General features: G+C 44.9%; 1 protein-coding gene across 2 annotated transcripts in view; it reads left to right on the forward strand.

Annotated features, from left to right (window-relative positions):
* The window catches only part of HSPBAP1 (HSPB1 associated protein 1), a 33,413-nt gene extending 26,880 nt beyond the window's left edge, over nucleotides 1-6,533 (forward strand). Inside the window, exons 6-8 of one of the 2 annotated variants that reach the window (XM_031590640.2) lie at nucleotides 2,573-2,656; nucleotides 5,619-5,729; nucleotides 5,928-6,533. In XM_031590640.2, the coding sequence (XP_031446500.2) occupies nucleotides 2,573-2,656; nucleotides 5,619-5,729; nucleotides 5,928-6,485 (753 nt within the window). In that variant the 3' untranslated portion in view covers nucleotides 6,486-6,533. The remainder of the gene's footprint in view (nucleotides 1-2,572; nucleotides 2,657-5,618; nucleotides 5,730-5,927) is intronic. The other variant, XM_090143670.1, reaches the window with a different exon arrangement.
* Nucleotides 6,534-17,639: the final 11,106 nt, after the last annotated feature.

Raw genomic sequence — 17,639 nt, forward strand, 5'->3', positions numbered from 1 at the left:
GCTAGCCTAAATATTAGAATTATCTGATTGGTTGCTATTTAGATTGGTATCTTCCCAACCCACAGAGCTCAATACACTCTGCAGAAAGCAGACAAATACTAGATTCTCCCTGAGCTTGGGATGATTCTGTTCTGCTTTCGCACCTTTCACATTCCTCTGGGAAATGTTTGCTGCATTTTTTTTTAAAATATACTTCCTATTTCAGTGTGGTTGCAAATGTAGTTAAATCTCTGGCCTATATTCATAAATACGGAAGTCTGCTTTGTTTTGTTGGCAAATGGATATTTGATGGGTTGTTTGTTAGTAGTCCCCCCCACCAATCAAGCTAGAAGAATCCCACTCTGCTTCTCTCTGCTGGGTTATTGTTCTGTCTTTGCTAGTTCAGCTGCTCCTCACAGCTGTATTTTTGCTTTTAATCACTTTTTTCCATTTCTTCATCTTCCTTAAAATGCCAGCCTCTTTGCATTTTGATAATCTCAATTCTCTTGTTGCCATAAATCTTACAAGGAAGGAACCAGTTGTTTGAAATCAGCACTTACTATAGAAACTACACCACCTTCTAGTGTACAGCAACGTTTTCCAGGCTTCGTCATTACAACCTGTCATTTGGATGGCACCTAGATTCTTTAACAGTGGGTGTAGTGTAAGAATCCCTATTAAAGAGATGAGTCTTTGTTTTTTGTATGATTCTGCAGTCAAAATGTGGGCAAACACTTGCTAACACAATCCAATTGCAGCTAATGCAACTCCACTTTTGATTGAAGGCGTAGGTTTGTGTGATAAAAGCACTACTCTGAAACTTGTTCTGTGTAAAATAAAAATCATGGTTTTGCTTTAGTCTGCATAGGGTTTCATACTCTTTTAGATGCATCATCTTGAGGGACGTGGTTACTAGGCATGGTGGTGATGGGTTGATGGTTGGACTTTGTGATCTTAGTGGTCTTTTCCAACTTTAATGATTCTGTAAGAATTAATCAGACTGATATTTGTTGAATAACAGCCTTCCGTACTCTTATCTGCAACACATATTTTTGAATCCTGAGCTCCATACTCATGTAGGGTTGTTTTTTTTGTTTTGTTTTGTTGTTTGTTTTTTTTTTTTTTAAATGAGTGTGAACAATGCCTGCCAACCTGTGTATTTGCTGCTAGTCACCCTTTCAGCTCTGACTTCTTAGTGCCACTTTGGGTGGGCTGCCTTTGCTCACCTCTCTAGCTAAATCCTTCTTTAGTAGAGAGGACATCTCACAGCAGACAAAGTGTCCCAGCTAACCAGGTATCACAGTAAGCAGTGTGATCCATTGGTTTGTTAATTCAGACATAGCTAATTGCTTTTGATGCTTGCAACCACATCTCTAATTAAGCAAAGCATTTCATTTGCTCTACAGCAAGCCTGGACCTCGTCACCACTGGGACGATTGATTTTTCCCTTTTCTCTTAATTCCTTCCTTCTCCATTTTATATGCTATGCTGGATTAAAATACGATTTACAAAAAGTTCTGACCTTTTAATAGTCTGTGCTTTTATTTTTTTTTTTCCTGCTTGACTGGAATTGAAAACTGTGGAGAACATTTCTGCCAGTGGCCCACAACTATCCTCTAAACATTTACAGGACTGGGGCCACAGGCACTGTTCCCTTCACAGGCATTTTGTCATTAGCCATGTTTTGGTGTAATAAAGCATGAGCTCCTTAGCTAGCAGACCATTCTTTTCAGTAATTTGTGTCTAGCAAGAAAAAAAATTGGCTGTGATTCAGATACAGATCATTGCTTCAATTTCCCCATTCTCAAGTATTTTTATCCATCTCTGACCATTTTCTTTCCCTGTCAAAAAACATCTTTTATGCTTTTTTTGATAGCTCTATGTTAATCTAATGTTCAGCAATCTGAAATGCTTGTACTATATCATCAAAACAACATTAATGTCTTGGTACCATAAAAGCCATGGGAAAGAATCAATTTTATGTCACAGCTATCATCCTGATATAGCTGTAAAGCTCTGATCTAAACTAGATTGTCATGATATCTGGGACACTCTCCTTAAAAGTCTATCTACTGAAAGCGACAAGTTTAATACAGGTAATTATTTATTGGAATTGGAGCTGCACATTGTTAATCACCTGGATTAGCTTTAGGATACCTACTTTCAGGGGAAGCCAGTTGGCAGCCCTTCTAAAGGAAGCAGGAAGCTTCTCTGCTGGAGAGCCTACAAAGGAATACTTGCTTGGCCAAGGCTTTCTCCAAAACCCTGCTCCACAGCTATACCAGCTGCTACCCCTAGTACAGCTGGACCTCATTTATCTAGAGCAGCGAAAAGGTTACTGTCCTGCTTCACGTGGGAAGATTTTGGACAAGAGGCAGTTCAAGGTCATGCCCACTTCTTATATGAAAGTAATGACAGTAGTAGAGGGGGCATTTAAGTCTTGGGGAAGGGCTGTTTAGAATAAATAACAATCACCTCCCACCACCTAACTGTATTTCTTGCCTCATTCTGCCTCTCCCACACCACCTTGATTAAAACACCTGAGTTTCCTTCAGCCTTCTTCTAGTACCTAACACACTGTCTCTGATTCCAGGTCCTGCTTGTTCCCAGACACTGGTGGCACTATGTGGAATCCGTTGACCCCATCACTGTCAGCATAAACTCCTGGATTGAACTGGTATTTTCCTTTTTCCAAAAAAAAAAAAAAGTCTCAGTGCTGCAGCATTTCCATGCATGCATACATTGTAAGAAGTCAGAAAGCTGGCAAATAATCCTGTCCCAGATCTCATGAGCCAATTTGAGTTATTTCAATGTGCTGTGTTACATTCACATTGCTTCTTTCGTCCTCTGGGATGCCAGAAAACTTTGCAGACTTGCATATTCTACTGGTATCAATTGTCAGCCTCCTCTAAATACAACTATTCTTTGCCAGTGGCAAATCAAGTATTCTTCTAGAGAAAGAAGGGAAAAATAAATCTCTAATAAAAACAGTGATAAGAATGACCTGGACAGAGGAATGATGCCACCTAAGCTGTGTTTCAGCTGCATGGGATCTTCAGGTATCAGGGTCAAAGCATTTTGTGCCTTGCCTGTGGTTCAGCATTATAGGCTTTGCTGTATTCAGTGCTGGTGAGGGAAAAGCCTTCCAAAGTTACAGATCTGAAGCCCCAGTTCAGTAGAAAATATGCAATCTCAATCAGGCAATCAATTAAACACATGCTAAACTTCTCACAGACTAACCAGCATGGTGACAAATACAGGATGACAAACACCAGCTTCACCTCAAGCACATGCTTACATGCAAAACTAATTCAGAATTTAAATTAGATCAATGTGATAGAAAGAGGGTGGCAGAGGATGTCTGAATTTTCATTCTTGATAGTTTTGATTTGCCTAGAGTTGGATTTTTTCATGTATTTAATTAATTTTCTTTTCCCTATGCTCCAATTTTTTCTCACTCATGTCACCTAGTATGCATGGGATGGCTCCAGGGATATCACCTCAAAGCTACAATAGGTTTTCTGACTCAAATTGCTCTATCGCTAATCCTTGTTTAATATTGAAAAAGGCCCTTTGAAATGGCCTGTGAAAGCCACCTCACTAAAATGCTTATTGCATTTTTTTTTTGCACTATTATTAGACTGGAAATCTTGAGGGAGGTGAACACATGTGTTCAGCTGCTGTTCAAAGATTACAGAATATACTTCTCATACCAGCTTCAAACCAAGCCTTTGCAAAGCAGAGGCAAACTTGGGTGTTTTCCTCATGGAGAAATTTTCCAGATGAGACTGTGTACTTAGAAAGGACAGCAAATCCATAGCCCACACTGAGCTCGTACAGTCAGACTGTAATCTAGTGCCAGAGAAAGCACCAAGAATATTACTGCACAACCATTTAAGCCTGCCTTAAAGTTGGCAGCTTTGAAGGTAATTTAGAAGAACTGGCTGTGCACCCTATGCTCAGAAAGAGCCTGATGTCAGCACATGCCCTAAGCTGTGCCTCACAAACAGTCTAAACTCTGTCTTCTGGTCATAAGTCCTGCAGTCTAAACTGTGGTCTTTCTGGTCATAAAAGTCTTGCTGAGATCCTGTTGGTGACAACAAGAGCTGTGTAGATGATATCATGAGCAGAGGAGTGTAGGATTTTGCTCATGAGTAACCTCTACTTCTCCCCCAAGAAGATGCTATGAAAAGCAATCAAAGCAGCTACGAAAGGTGCTGTGTCTGCAGATGATGGTAGTGCCATTAGGTGTTGGGTAATCTACCTATAGCCAATTCTGACATGGATGCTGAGAGACAACATTGAGAATGTTTTCATTACCAAATCAAGCAGTTCTTGCTTGCAGCTGTTACCAGCTGCTTTCATACTGACAGATATGAATCATGCCAACATTTACAGTCCTAGCGAGACCACTAATTATATTGGCAGGCCTTTAGAGAACTTGAACTTGTTTTCAGCTGGATGTGAGCTGCTCAAAGCACTCCATGCTTCCTAACATGCTCTAATGCAATCAGTACAGCCCTGTTATCCATGAGACCAGGATAAATCTCAAGAGTACAACACCATAAATAATGTCCATGTGTAGATAAAAAAAAAATCAATGTTTTGGGGACTTGTTATGCAAGACCATTAATAAATAAAGCATCCTCAGCCATCCCAAATTCTACTCAGGGGTCCCCAGATGAATTACTGCCTTCAACACTCATAGTAGCAAGATGCATGGATTGCTTGACATGTTCCCTGAAGCCACAATTAGGCAGTGCAGAGTTGTCTGTTGACTAGGTTACATCTTTCTTCCAAAAACCTGAATGCCTAAGCATCTCAACAAAACCAAATTTATGTATCCACTCCTAGACATCTGTCACTGAAGTCACTGAACTAAATCTTGTTCAGTCTTACCTCCTTTCACATACAACAGCAACACAGCTAGATGTGAAAGTAAAAAGAGATCTTATTTCTGCCATCCTAACTGGTACCTCGCTGCCCAATGGGATGATGGAGGAAGTGAAGGTTTGAAACAAAATGCTAACTACTCACTTGATTTTTAATTTGAGCAGTTATGGGGAATGTGTTTTTCCTTCTGCTAATGTTTGAAGCTGCAGCAGTAATATTAACTTCTGTTACTATCACATGATACAGCATTTTGTTAAGTCTGAGCCTTGCTTTTGCTCATCTGCAGACACAGATGGTTGCTGCCTTTTCCTTTGTTTTAAGTTCTTAAATTAGACTTAATATGTAGATATATAAAATTTGCTATATACTTTCATGGTCCTTCTAGCCCTAAGGAGGCCTATAAATGCATATATTAATTAAATGCTAACATTGCATTGTGATTTCAAGCACCAGATTCAATAGAACACTAATACAAAAAAAAAATTATATATACACAATGAAATCCCCCCTTCCCCCCCCCCTCAATCTGTATCTGCATAAGTAGCAGCACAGGCTTTGGTGTGGATACATGAGTGCTGTATGTATGAATATGAGTTTCAGAAACCTGCAGTCTTTCAGCTACCTTACATACATGAACACGGCTTTCAGACTAAGGTCACCCATTTGGTTTTTCCCACCATCTTCCAACATCCTGTGAAGATCCAAGTGCTGACCTGCCTGCAATACTTTCTGTTCTCTCGAGGCAGGATGCAGATCATGAAGCCCGTGTAGAAGAAGCAATAACTAGAACACTGGTATGTGCCCTAAAATCAGCAGAGAGTTCCAATGATGGAGATCCCTGGCTAAATCCCACTGAGGTAAGCGCTCTCCTGCTCTCTTATAACAGTGAGAGCATAGAATTACTGACATTTTGCTTAACTCTGCATTTCTGCTGCCTGAAAAAATTCTAAATTCCTTCCTCTTGTGTAGGGATAACAATCCACAGAAGGTAATCATGAAACACTGAACTGAAACAGTCCCCCTTTTAACTGAGTGCATTTTGGGTGTTTTCTTAGGTTGAGGCAACATCCCATGAAATCAATCTTCAGTACCTCAATCAAGCAGTGTCTGCATATTTCAAGAGTCAAAAAGCAAACATGTCAGAGCAGGCACATCCCAGCAGCAGTGGAGCAGAGCAAGAGACAAGAGCCTCGTGCAAGAGGAGGAAAAGGCAAGATAGCTGTGAGCCAGAGGACTGCCAATTACTAAACCATGAGTTCAGCTCTTCAACACTTAAAGCAGAAAAGTTACAGAAAGTACCTTTTGGGCCTCATCTCATTCAAGTTTTACCACAGTCTCAAGAAACAAGCTCTGTGGGTGGAGGTGCAGTTGCAAGTGACGATAGAGATCTTCTCCATGAAAATGAAGGAGGACACTTTGGAAAATTACACTGCACCAGGAAGCAATTGGTAATGAGTAATGACTGCAGAATGCCTGCAAATCAAATGGATTCAGACAGTAGTCCCAATGCCTCGCAGGCAGCCCTTTCCACCAATGATTTGCTGGACTGCCTGGTTAATCCACATGTCATCAGGTTAGTGGCTCAGCTGCTCTTGGAGAGAGCAAGAGTTTAATGCCAGAGCACTTCATTTTTGAAATAAAGAAATCAAATTTCAGCCTTGTTCTGGATGCCTAAGAGTGCTTTACTTCTATTTCAAATACTTTTTAAGATACAAACACAGGTATTTGGTTAAATGTCAGAATGAAGCTTGAGCTAAAGGAATAACTGATTCATAAGAGAGAGAAAGGTGCGAGTGATCTGAGTTCCTCATTGTTGCAGAAAGAGTATACACCGTTTTAATTCTACATTGTTGCATGGACTTTATACTTAATACAATTCCAAGCATCTGTGCATCTTAAAAAAGACCATGCTTTTCATGTCTTCTGTTAATGTGCCAAACAGTCTTAATGGGGTTGCATCACCACAACACTACCAGAATTTAAGCAGTTCTATTGATACAGTTCATGTTTGCATGCTGGCATTGCTGGGCCAGAAGGATTTTAAGTGGGCTAGAAAATGTCTTGGTCACATTTGCCACCCTTAGTGGCTCACCAGGCTCACAGGGAGCAGGCTGTCAAGTAAGGCAGCACCATTTAGGTATGTTGATGCATGTCTCCTTTGAGACTTGCCAACAACACCCCACTTCAGACCCATCATTACATTTGCTTCTTTCTGCCTGACAGGAGCAGAGCCCAGAGATAACTGTTGCTGCTGGGACCATTTGCACTGGGTAATAGGGCAACAAACATTGTTTTAATTCACTGAGCAGAAGTAGTCTTGCAGTGAAATAGGCTTTTGTATCTGAAATGAATGTATGTGAAGGAGGAAAAGCAGTAAGGAGGAAAAGAAGGAAGAGGATATACCTAAGATACAAGCTTCCTTAGCTTAACTCCCCTACTGCCAAGATGATTTTAACGCATACATACACCCCAGTATCTACACTGATCATTTTTTTCCATGGCATTTAGAATGACACCCTTGTAAAGGCTCACACAACATTTCAAAGGTCTCTGCAGGACTCACCCCACAGGCAGAGGCTCCATTACCCACATGGAGGACCTGTCTCAGGAAGGCTGTTACAACAGAGCTGAATTGCATGTGTTCAGAGACATTGCTCACTGCTCTGAACAAATACCCTGTCTGGGGAGAGTTGCATTTTATGCCTGTCCAGGTGCAGCCCATGATTTAAGAGCCAGACTGTGGCCAGAAACCATTAGCAAAGGGGACAAGGAGAAGAGAGCAAGGCTGTTTATGATGCGAGGCAAAAGCACCAGAAGGACTTTATGTCTCAGAGGCATAATATAAAATCACACTCATATACTCAGCACACAGAGGTAGAAAGAGAAATGACCACAAATTTAGCAAGTCACGTATGGCAAATGGCCCACAGGCCAATAAGAGAAATTTATAGCTGTGACCAGATTCACAGGATACTGAATGCCATGATTTCTGACTCCGTTTCTAAATTCATGGCCACTCTGTGGAGAAGCTTGGACAAGTTTCTACATATTCATAGTGTTAAAAATAAATGATTTCTGACCTCTTCAGTGACAGCCCAGCTCAACAGAGAGCAAGAAACTCAGCCCTCCAGCAGCTGCAAGGAAACTGCTTTGCTCTGCAGTCACCAAGAAAACTTCCTCCCCTGGAAAGTATTCCCTCCTCTGTCAGCAATGGGCATAGCAACAGCTGAGCAGGTGATGGCCTAGAGCCATCACTGGGGTGGTTACAGAAGTGATACACTCCTTATGTCTGCTACTGACCCACAATGCAAAATTGGCACCACTGTTGAACGTGGAGGCTAAAGCCATGCTGCAGCCCAGGGGCCTGGCCAAGCACTGCAGTGGGCCTGTGTGGTCATCATCCTCTGCAGGTGCAGGCTGCCCCACTGCCCAATGGAAACCCCTCCCCCAACATTCCCATTTCTCAGCACTCTGCTCTGGCTCCCTTCACTCCACAGAGCAGCTCAATTGCAGAGCTGTGAGCTAAGTTACAATACAGCATTAGCCATAAATTGACATTTTCACTGATAATAAGCTTGGCACCTTGATGGGGCAGAGTAAAGTGTTCTGCATTGCCAACTGCCTTTTAAAAATAAAAGCAGTGCTGCAAACAGGTACCTTCACCTGCCAGTAAGCTCCTTACTGCATTTTTCAGCCACAAGCATGAATGCTCAGGTGAGTGGTATGAAAGCACTCCTTGGGTGCACACTCCTGACTGCTTGATGAAGAAAAACCATTACAAAAGGGTTTTACCACCCAGTTCAGTTAAACTTTGGAAGAAAAGGAAACCAGTGGTGTGTTACTCCATGTTCTTTTCTATTCTCACATCCACTTCAGCTGTGCCAGGCTCTGTAGCACTGCTTACCTTTTTAGAGAGGCAGCATGCTAGAAAACAAGCTGCTCATCCCTGTTCAGCATATGGGTTGGAGTTCCTCAGTGGAAGCCAGTGCCGTGCATGTTGAGTGTGAACTTTGCTCCTTCCAGAGCTCTGCTGAAATTGCCCCAGCAACAAGCTTCGATCCCGTGCAATGACCCATGCAAACTACTTCACAAAGGTCTGAAGCAGACACCGCAAGCGCCAAGAACTTTTAAACCCAATTTCCAAGCAGAGGAGGTAGGCCCACAACTGTGATGAAGGTCACAAAGGTGGCTTGCAAAGAAGGGTTTTCCTCTCTCTGAGGGCCTTTCAACTCACAGAGAGCCGTCTCTGCCTCATCACCTCCAGCTCTGAATTGCTACAGCACCCAGAGGGTTACATTTCTTCCCTGATTCCTTCCGCAGGCACTGCCATGCCCCCTCCTCCTGGCCCATGCAAGACACCTGGCAGCAAACCCCACCTTTCCTACTTAATCAATGCTGGGGCACAGCACATGAATCCACTCCAATTAGCAGCAGCCCCAACAAAGCAGGCTAGAAAACCACCATTAAAATGAAAAATGATGTCGTATAAACAGAAGGCAGAACAAGCAGGGCCATAACACAACTAATTGCCATTCCCAGACAGATGACCCCATAACTTACATGGACCTCAATGCAACAAGTGAATTCTAACCTGAATTGGTTCCCTCAGGAAGACAGTGCATCACTTCTACCCCAATGCATCACTTCTACCCATTCTGAATTTGCTCAGAACTTTGGATTTTTCATCCAGAGAGCTTAGGGTCATTGCAAACACAGAGCTTTCTGCTGAGCAGCAACTTCTCATTGAAATGGGGTTAATTCTTTGTTTGCTATGGCACTGACTGGAAGCTGAAGCCTCACAAAAACTCTGAGAAGAAGCACCAGGCCACAGCCTGTTAAAATCAAACCCAGCCCAGTTGTCACAGCAAAGAAAGAAGGTGATAACCAAGCAGGTCCTTCACACTTTTGCCTCATTGAGGAGTCAACACAAACTGCAAAGTAATAATATTTGTGCATTTTCTGAATGTGCTTTGAACAATAAATCCTGCCCTGCATAGCAAAGTCAAGAACATCTTGCATCTGCCAAAAAGCAATCAGGACCAATTAATGAAAATGTAACTTCCACAGCTGCTGCTTTTAACATAACTCACAGCATTCCCAGCACCAGGGATACAATTAATCCAGTTAGCACCAGCACACAGAGCTGCCCGTGCCCACAGGGTCAGGACTGGTCCTCATCCTTCTGTAAGAGCTGCTGGGGAACTCTAGGCACTGGCCAGAGCCTCTCCTACAGGGAGCACTGCAGCCCTAACCTTGTACAGGCACGTACATGAGTTGTGCAAGGGCACAGCAGAAATAAAACGACCCACCCTGTGTGCTTTTTGCAGCCTCTTTTCCTGATTCACACCACACATAACAACTACCTCCACAGATACTCAAAGCACAGCAACTCACCATTAGCAGCAGGACAAGACGGGTGCAGTCACAGCAGGGCTTCCAGCAGGTCCCAAGCACAGATCCTCACAGGGAGCAGGCAGGGCTAAGGGGATAGCACCATGCAGCTCACCCACAACCACTGAGGGAACAAAGCACAACACCCACACCCCAATACAGAGCTACTCTCCAGGGCTGAATTTAAATGAGGCCCGTGGGTGGGTGTAGGCCCAGGTGTGGCCACTAAGGCCTGAGGGGCTCCTCCTGCAGTGCTGCAGCAGGTGGGAGCCATCAGCACAATGAGATGCTGCAGGTGCTGGCTGGAGACAAAGGGGAGGGCCCATACAGAGCCTCCTGCAGCCCCCAGCTGTGACTGAGTGTTGAAGCAGGATCACAGCCCAGGGGCAGCCTGAGGGGGGTTTCTGGGTTGTTTTATTCATTCCCACCAGTAGAGTCTCTTAGAAACTTAAAAAAGTCATAGCCAATGGGGAGCTGATTTCTCTGGGAGCACCTGGGGACTCCTGGGGCATGGGAGAGTTTCACTCACCTGGTACTCCATAGCTAGGGACCACCAGCACTTGAAATGTTTGATTTAACTCAAATCACTTGAAAATATTAGGCTTAAAAATGTGGATAAGCTGCTAGGTCAGAAAAGCAAGATGTGCTAATGGAGGTGCAGACCCCTCCAAGCCAGTCAGTATTTTAACAATTACCCAATACAGTAACACAGAAAAGGGTTCTGTGCACAAAGGTGAGATTGCTCACGTTAATTAAAGCATCTGAGCTCCTGCTGCAATAGTGGACTTAAGCTGTGTTATTGTACAGCAATGGTTGAGCAGCCACCGCTTTGATGCAATTAAGGAAGAAGCAGGGAATTGATGAGTGTTTCCAGAGAGGGCTGGGACCTGCTGCTGGCTCCCTGAGCAGCCATGGGGGAAAGTAGACCCCCCCATGCTTCTGTATTACTCCTAATGCATCTCTTGTCTCACTGGAAATGCCCATAGCTTCCCCATCCTCACCTTGTGGCATTCATCCCTCCATCTTCTTCCCTGGTTTTGCTCAAGGGATGCGATTTGCTGCCCAAGCATGGGGCCACGGTGCTGCACCCCAAAAGGTGCCACTGCTTCCCATTCCTGCTCTGCACAGCACAGATAATAGCATGCACAGCACACACCGAGGTGGCTCCTTGAACAGCTTTCCTTTTTCTTCTTGTGCCACAGCAAGTCTTTTATTCTTGCTGCTACAGAAAATCAATGCCTCTTTTCAGTTAAAAATCCTGGCTTGAAACTTTTGGTGCCTTGAATCATCCCCCCTGTAACCAAAAGGCCATCAGAGCCTTTCCAGTGCAGGGAGGCTGCGGACAGCACTCAGCCTTGTGCCAAGCACCCCAATTCTGACTCTGCCAAACCTTATCCTGGCTTCAACCGAGTGCACCTTTACATGGAAAGGGGCACATTTCCCATCAACTGGGAGAGAAGCAGGAAGCTGGAGGTGTGAGCAGCCCTTCAGCCCTCAGGAGTGGGTTCTAAGAATTGCCGGAGCAATGCTGATGATTTCCGCTGATGAAAACGCAGTCTTCTAAGTGGTTTCTCAAACAATTAATAGAGAAGTCAAATAACCCGAATGAATGATAACGTTTTAAAGTAATTATTTGCTGCAAATGAACACAAATGATTTCAATATATAACACATTAGCTGCAGCAGCTGGGAGATCCATCATGATTCAAGGTGTGCTCAGTGCTCAGGCCCTGCCTCAAGTCTTTCTGCAGCCGTAAATTCTAATTTTCTTCCTTCTAATATAAATGCTGTGTGGATTTTCCTTCCAAGCTCGCAGCAAGCTTTTCCTTTTGTCACTCATCTGCTCTCTTTTGCTTTCTGCTGTCTCAATGGAGGAAAGCATTGTGCAGGATGCAGACTGGCCGTGAGGCTCAGCTGCCCTAAAGCCTTTTCCTTTGCTGGAGAAGCAGTTTGGGCACTTTGATGGGGAGGAGCCTCTCCAAGCCCTGACTGTGGTCTCCCAGTCTCTCCTGCATTGCAGGTACCTCCAATCACATCACCAAGCAGGGACCAAACCTCAAATCAATCATGGGGACAGATATTTTGTGGGCATGATGCAGTCTCTTCCACTTGATTCAATCACAGCCTGATTATATTACACTCCCCCGCTCCTCTCTATTTGGATGGAAGGAGCACACTTCCCAGCTTTTATTTTCATCCTTCCAGGCAGCCAATACTGAGTAACACAATCAGCAGTGACAGAAAGTTTGTTTTGATTAATGAGAGAGAAAAGTTCTGGGGGAAGCAGAGGACGGAGCAGCAGGGTTGTAGGATGCTGGTGATAACCTGGGATGACTGGGGCTAATTGTGCCAGTTCTTGTCACTCACAATTTCCCAGGCTAACCTGGAGGGCTGGAGATGTCTCAGGTGCTCACGGTGTTGGTTTTGCCACTTCCTCTGCCAGCCTAGTTTAAGGTCCCTCCCACATCTGAGGACATCATGGACAGCAAGTGATGATGAGGATGGGAAAAAGCTTTATCCATGCTGTGGCCTGCCCATGCTCATCCCAGAACAGGTGGGGTCCCAGAGTGCTCTGCCAAACTGAAACATCTGGAACAACAGGACCCAAAACAACAGCTACCAGGGGGAAGTCCTTTTCCTTTTCTTACTTATTCTTAAGAGCTGGATTTTTAGTCCAAGGAGCCCTGTGGTAGTCTCGGAGAAGACCCTATGAAACCTGCTTTGTGGAGAACAGAAGTTCAGAAATAATGGGAAGCTTTTATCAACAGCAAAACCTTTGCCATAAAACTTCATAAAGTGCATTTCTTCTACAGCGGGTCTCCCGGGGCCTAAAAAATAAATATCTGAGGATTCATGCAGTAGTAAAAGTCGATAAAAGTCTTTGAAGCAAATGGGCTATTGAGGAATTAGGTGTGGGAATGAATGGATGGATTCCTCTACAAATCTCTTCATAGAGGTGCTCTGACATAATGAAGACACAGTAGGTGCATTAGGAAAAAACCCCGCTTTAATAAGGGCTGTACCTTACGGTGTTCCTAAAGAGGCGGTTTGCCAGATGGGAAATCCTCTCCATGGCTTTCACTGGATGAAGAGATGGAAGGAGCCGACACGACCCAGACCTCGAAGTGGTGCCAGGAGGATGCAGGATGCATCCGGGGCTGCTGCCCGTGGCCCTGTGTCTGTAGCCATGCATGGTGTCCCTGGGTGAGTGCCACCCGTGTCCCCAGTGCTGCAGCACCACAGATGGACATTGCTCTCACCTTTCATTATCATCAGTTTCAGTTTTCCAAGGAAATGCCAGGCCTCTATAAACCCCCTCTGCTGACTGCAGAGCTCTGGGACGGGTTTTGGCTGAGCAAGCATTTCTATCGCAGATCTAAATATTTATGCTACAGCTGTGTAAACAGTCAAAACTCTAAGGGGCTTTTATTTTTAACCTCCCTGATTTCCAGCAGGGGATTGGGATGGATGTGTTGTGCAGAGTCAGACGTCTTCTGTCACTTATTGCATGTTGGTGCCAATCAGTCTCCTCTCTGAAGGAGTTTCGCTATAATGATTTGTATGGCCAATCCAGATGGAGAGGAACCAGATGATTGTTACTTTATGTCGTGTTGTCTATCTGGACACCAAACGTCCATCTGCTTGAGTGCAGCAGCTCAAAATTACACCACATTAAAAAATTAAAATAAAGCAGGCTGTCTTTAAAACGTGGTGTTGAGGAGGGAGAGAAGTGATTCCCTCCATGCTGCAAAAGGACACGTCAGCAACCTCAGCACGGCCCCACAGCCTCTGCTCACCAAGACTGTGCATGTCAGGGAGCTCTGCTCCTCAGGGCTGTGAGAGAGCCAGTGGCAGTGGGATGCTGCAAACACACAAGCATGATGTGCAATGGGAACAGCACAAATAAAGTGGTGGACAATCAGTGACCCCACAAGGAGCAAAGGCACTGCCACACCAGCAGCACAGCCCTCCAAAAGCCCGCTCTAAGGAGACACAGCACTCCATTTCCCTGAGGAAAATCAATGCTTGTTTACGTTACTATCCTCCAATCCCTATTTTAAAGTAATTCATGGCATAGCCAACACTATTAATTTTATTAAACTGTTATTAGTGGGCAGATATTATTCCGCTCCATTGATCTTAAGTTGATGCAATTACCAGTTGGTTATCGAGCAACATATGTCTGGAAGTTTCAGCTCTGTTTGTAACCTGAAGCTGTACAGCACAACTGCACCCAGGCAGATGCTGGTGATGGGAATTGGGGAGCTGCTGATTTCCAGGTGGATCCAAAACAAGCGAAGAACTGCCCACATTGTATAACTTAAACCCTTTTAAAGAGGAGGCACTGCTATTAGCCTGGATGTGAGCTATACACCAATGGAGAAATGTATTCAGGTATTCACCTCAAGTCTCCTGGGTTCCGTAGTCCATAGAAAGCTCATCATTGTGGATTATTGGCTAACTCAAGCACCTGCTGCTGTGAGCAGGGAGTTTCTACAGATACAGCTTGTTCTCTCTGCACAGAAAACGCACCAGTCATCAGGAAAGGATCACGTCCAGCTATTTTGCTCTGCATGCAGTGGACAGACCTTACTTAGAGGCCTCAGGTCACATCTTAAAGCTGTATTCACTGGGAAAAATTGAGTTTGTTCAGTCAAAACCAGCCACTCAAGGAATGGAATAGAATGGAGAAGAGAGATATTTCCTGTGCTATGTTCTTGCAGTGTTAAATGAAAGATGGATGGATGGATGGATGGATGGATGGATGGATGGATGGATGGATGGATGGATGGAGATAGTGAAGAATAAACAGAGGAGATAAGAGCCAGCCCACCAGGATGCAGCAGTCTCACAGATGACAGACAAAGCTGATGATAGACACTGGGTTTGAAGGAGGACCAAGATAACTGCTGAAGGCCTTGGCAATGGAAACAGGAGGAAATCAGCTACCAAGAGGCCTGGCTCTTTGCAGCACACAGTACTGGAGAGGGACACCAGGAGGATGTCAGTGCCAGCAGTTTGCTCCTGTTCTGGAGGAGATGTTGGTGTTGGTGATTTTGGAGCTCAGACAGCTGCCGGTTCCTGCTGATGGCCTGCGCTCCAGAGGGAGCAACTGATTTATGGGCCCGACTGCACTTAGCTAAAATGCTTGTTCATTATGAGCCATCAGCCTTGCCTTCCATGCAAAACAAATAAACAAAGAAAAGAAATTACATGCTCTTCTCCACAACCAAGACATTTTCTGGCAGCATAAAGCCCTGCAGGGTGTCTGTGCTGTGCTGCAGCACATTGAGTGGTGCCACAAAGCCCAGCCCATTACCCCATGGCCACAACACAGGAGCAGAGACTGGCATCCCAGCTGGCTGGACAGAGGCAGCATTGGGAGGGTCCCCTGATGCCTGTTGCCATGCCTGGGGCATAAGCATCCCCCCTTGTATGCTGTGGGATGGCAGACAGGGTACAGGGTCTCCCCAAACACAGTATTTCATTAGCAAAGTTGTTTGTGAGGTGATGCCAACATGGGAGTTCAGAATTTTGAGTGTTTTTGCTTTTGGAAGGGTGTTGTTTCAGCCATTTGAAGCATGCCTGAGGTGTTCACTTTACCCTTTTGGAGATCAGGGTTGAAGCTGCCTGGGTGCCCATGACAGGAGCAGCATGATGTGTTTCCTGGAGAGGTTTTGGGCAAAGACCAAGCCCACAAACAACTCTCTGAAACAGAGAATGGGTACTTTAGAGGTACCTGAACCCCTGTTAGTGTCCCTGGTGCTTGGCAGTCTTCCCTGGACACCTGGCAAGGTAGGAGTCCCTGCCTGTAAATGGCAGCAGGGTTTGGCTGATCAGCAAGTTAGGATCTGTTGTATTTTATCTGCTCTCCAAAAAAAACTGTATGCAGACACAGATCGGATTAACACAGTTGATGGAAAACATCCTCCTCTTAATCCACCCTGATGGCTGCAGACCTCTATCAAGTCTGAAAACAAAGTTTTCCAGCCATAAGTTTCATGCCCTGGAGTCTCATTTGCCTCCAATACAAGTTTTCTGTTTCTTCTTTGAGCATTTTGCCAGCAGGATTTCAGCCATCCTTACACATTAGTTGCGGGGGTGGCCATGTATTGAGTTGAAGACAAATATCTGACCAGCACCTCATGTTTTGCTGGTGTTTTGCTGGTTTTCTTCACATCCTGGAAGGCTGAAGAGAAGACCACCAGCAAGGAGGGTATGGGGACACAGGAGAGGGTGCCCCCACTTACTATCGAGCACATCGAAGCCAATGCAACATGCAATAGATTTGGGGCACTTCACACTGAGCTTGATGCATTGCCTTTGGAACCAAATTCATCACCTCTTCCGTCACACTCCATATACTGAATCAGAGTCACCACCTACTGAATTAAAAACTTCACATGCGGTTCACGTCCTACCATAAATCAGGCCAAAATGGAATTAAATGCATTGTATGCTAAGAACTCATTAATCAGCCCATAAATTAAACATGGCACAAGCCTTTAGGAATGGCTGTGCCCAGATATAGCCTCAGGGTCCCCTGAGGAGCAGACACCACTGAAGTGACAGAGCCTCACCATTCATCTTGGTACGTTTGTCTGTGCTGGGATCTGTGGTGCACCAGGCCCTGGACCCACCCCAAACCTGTGCACCCAGCCCTGGAACTTGAGCATCCTTCTAAACCCCCTAAACACAGCAGGCTGCTGGTGCCCAGACACTCCTCTTACAGTGCTGAGCACTTGCAGCTCTACAGAAGCACAATGCTGTCAGATACCTTCTTGGATCCAATCCATGCTATTTCCTTTTATTTTCCTATTCATTTGGTCCTCTCAAAATCTGTTCAGGAGCAATTAGAGCCTGTCAGCTAGAAGCTGATGCAACTTTTATTTAATTAGCCCGGCAGCCAATAAAGATGCCATTCATCAATATCTCATGGAAGGTGTGGCTGGCAGCAAGAGGGAAATTTGTCATTTCTCCCTGACATCCAGATGGCTGCAGAGCATCCATCAGTGATCCAACCGCATGTATGGACACACACACATCTGGGAGATAGATCAGCTGGGAGGCACTTATCTGAAATGCAGTTATGGGGGAAAACAGTGCAAGACTGTCCCAGATGCTCTATTAGCAAGTCCCATCGGTACCTTGGGCTACAGACTGTGGCCAGCATAGGCAGAAAGTAACGTTGGAGGGGTTTTTCCTCTCCTGCCCTATGTTGCTGTCCTTCTCAGCAGCAGGAAAGGGCAGAGATGTGTTAGAAGAGCCCAGTGCCAGCAGCATGGACTGTAGAACAGAAAAAGCATGGGTTGGGGGCTTCGCCATCACTGCTGCCTTTGCCTTTGGAAGGGGGACAACAGCCCCTCTCATTGCCC

This window comes from Phasianus colchicus, chromosome 7 (assembly GCF_987193195.1).
Source record: "Phasianus colchicus chromosome 7, bPhaCol1.hap1.1, whole genome shotgun sequence".
NCBI classification, from domain to species: domain Eukaryota; kingdom Metazoa; phylum Chordata; class Aves; order Galliformes; family Phasianidae; genus Phasianus; species Phasianus colchicus.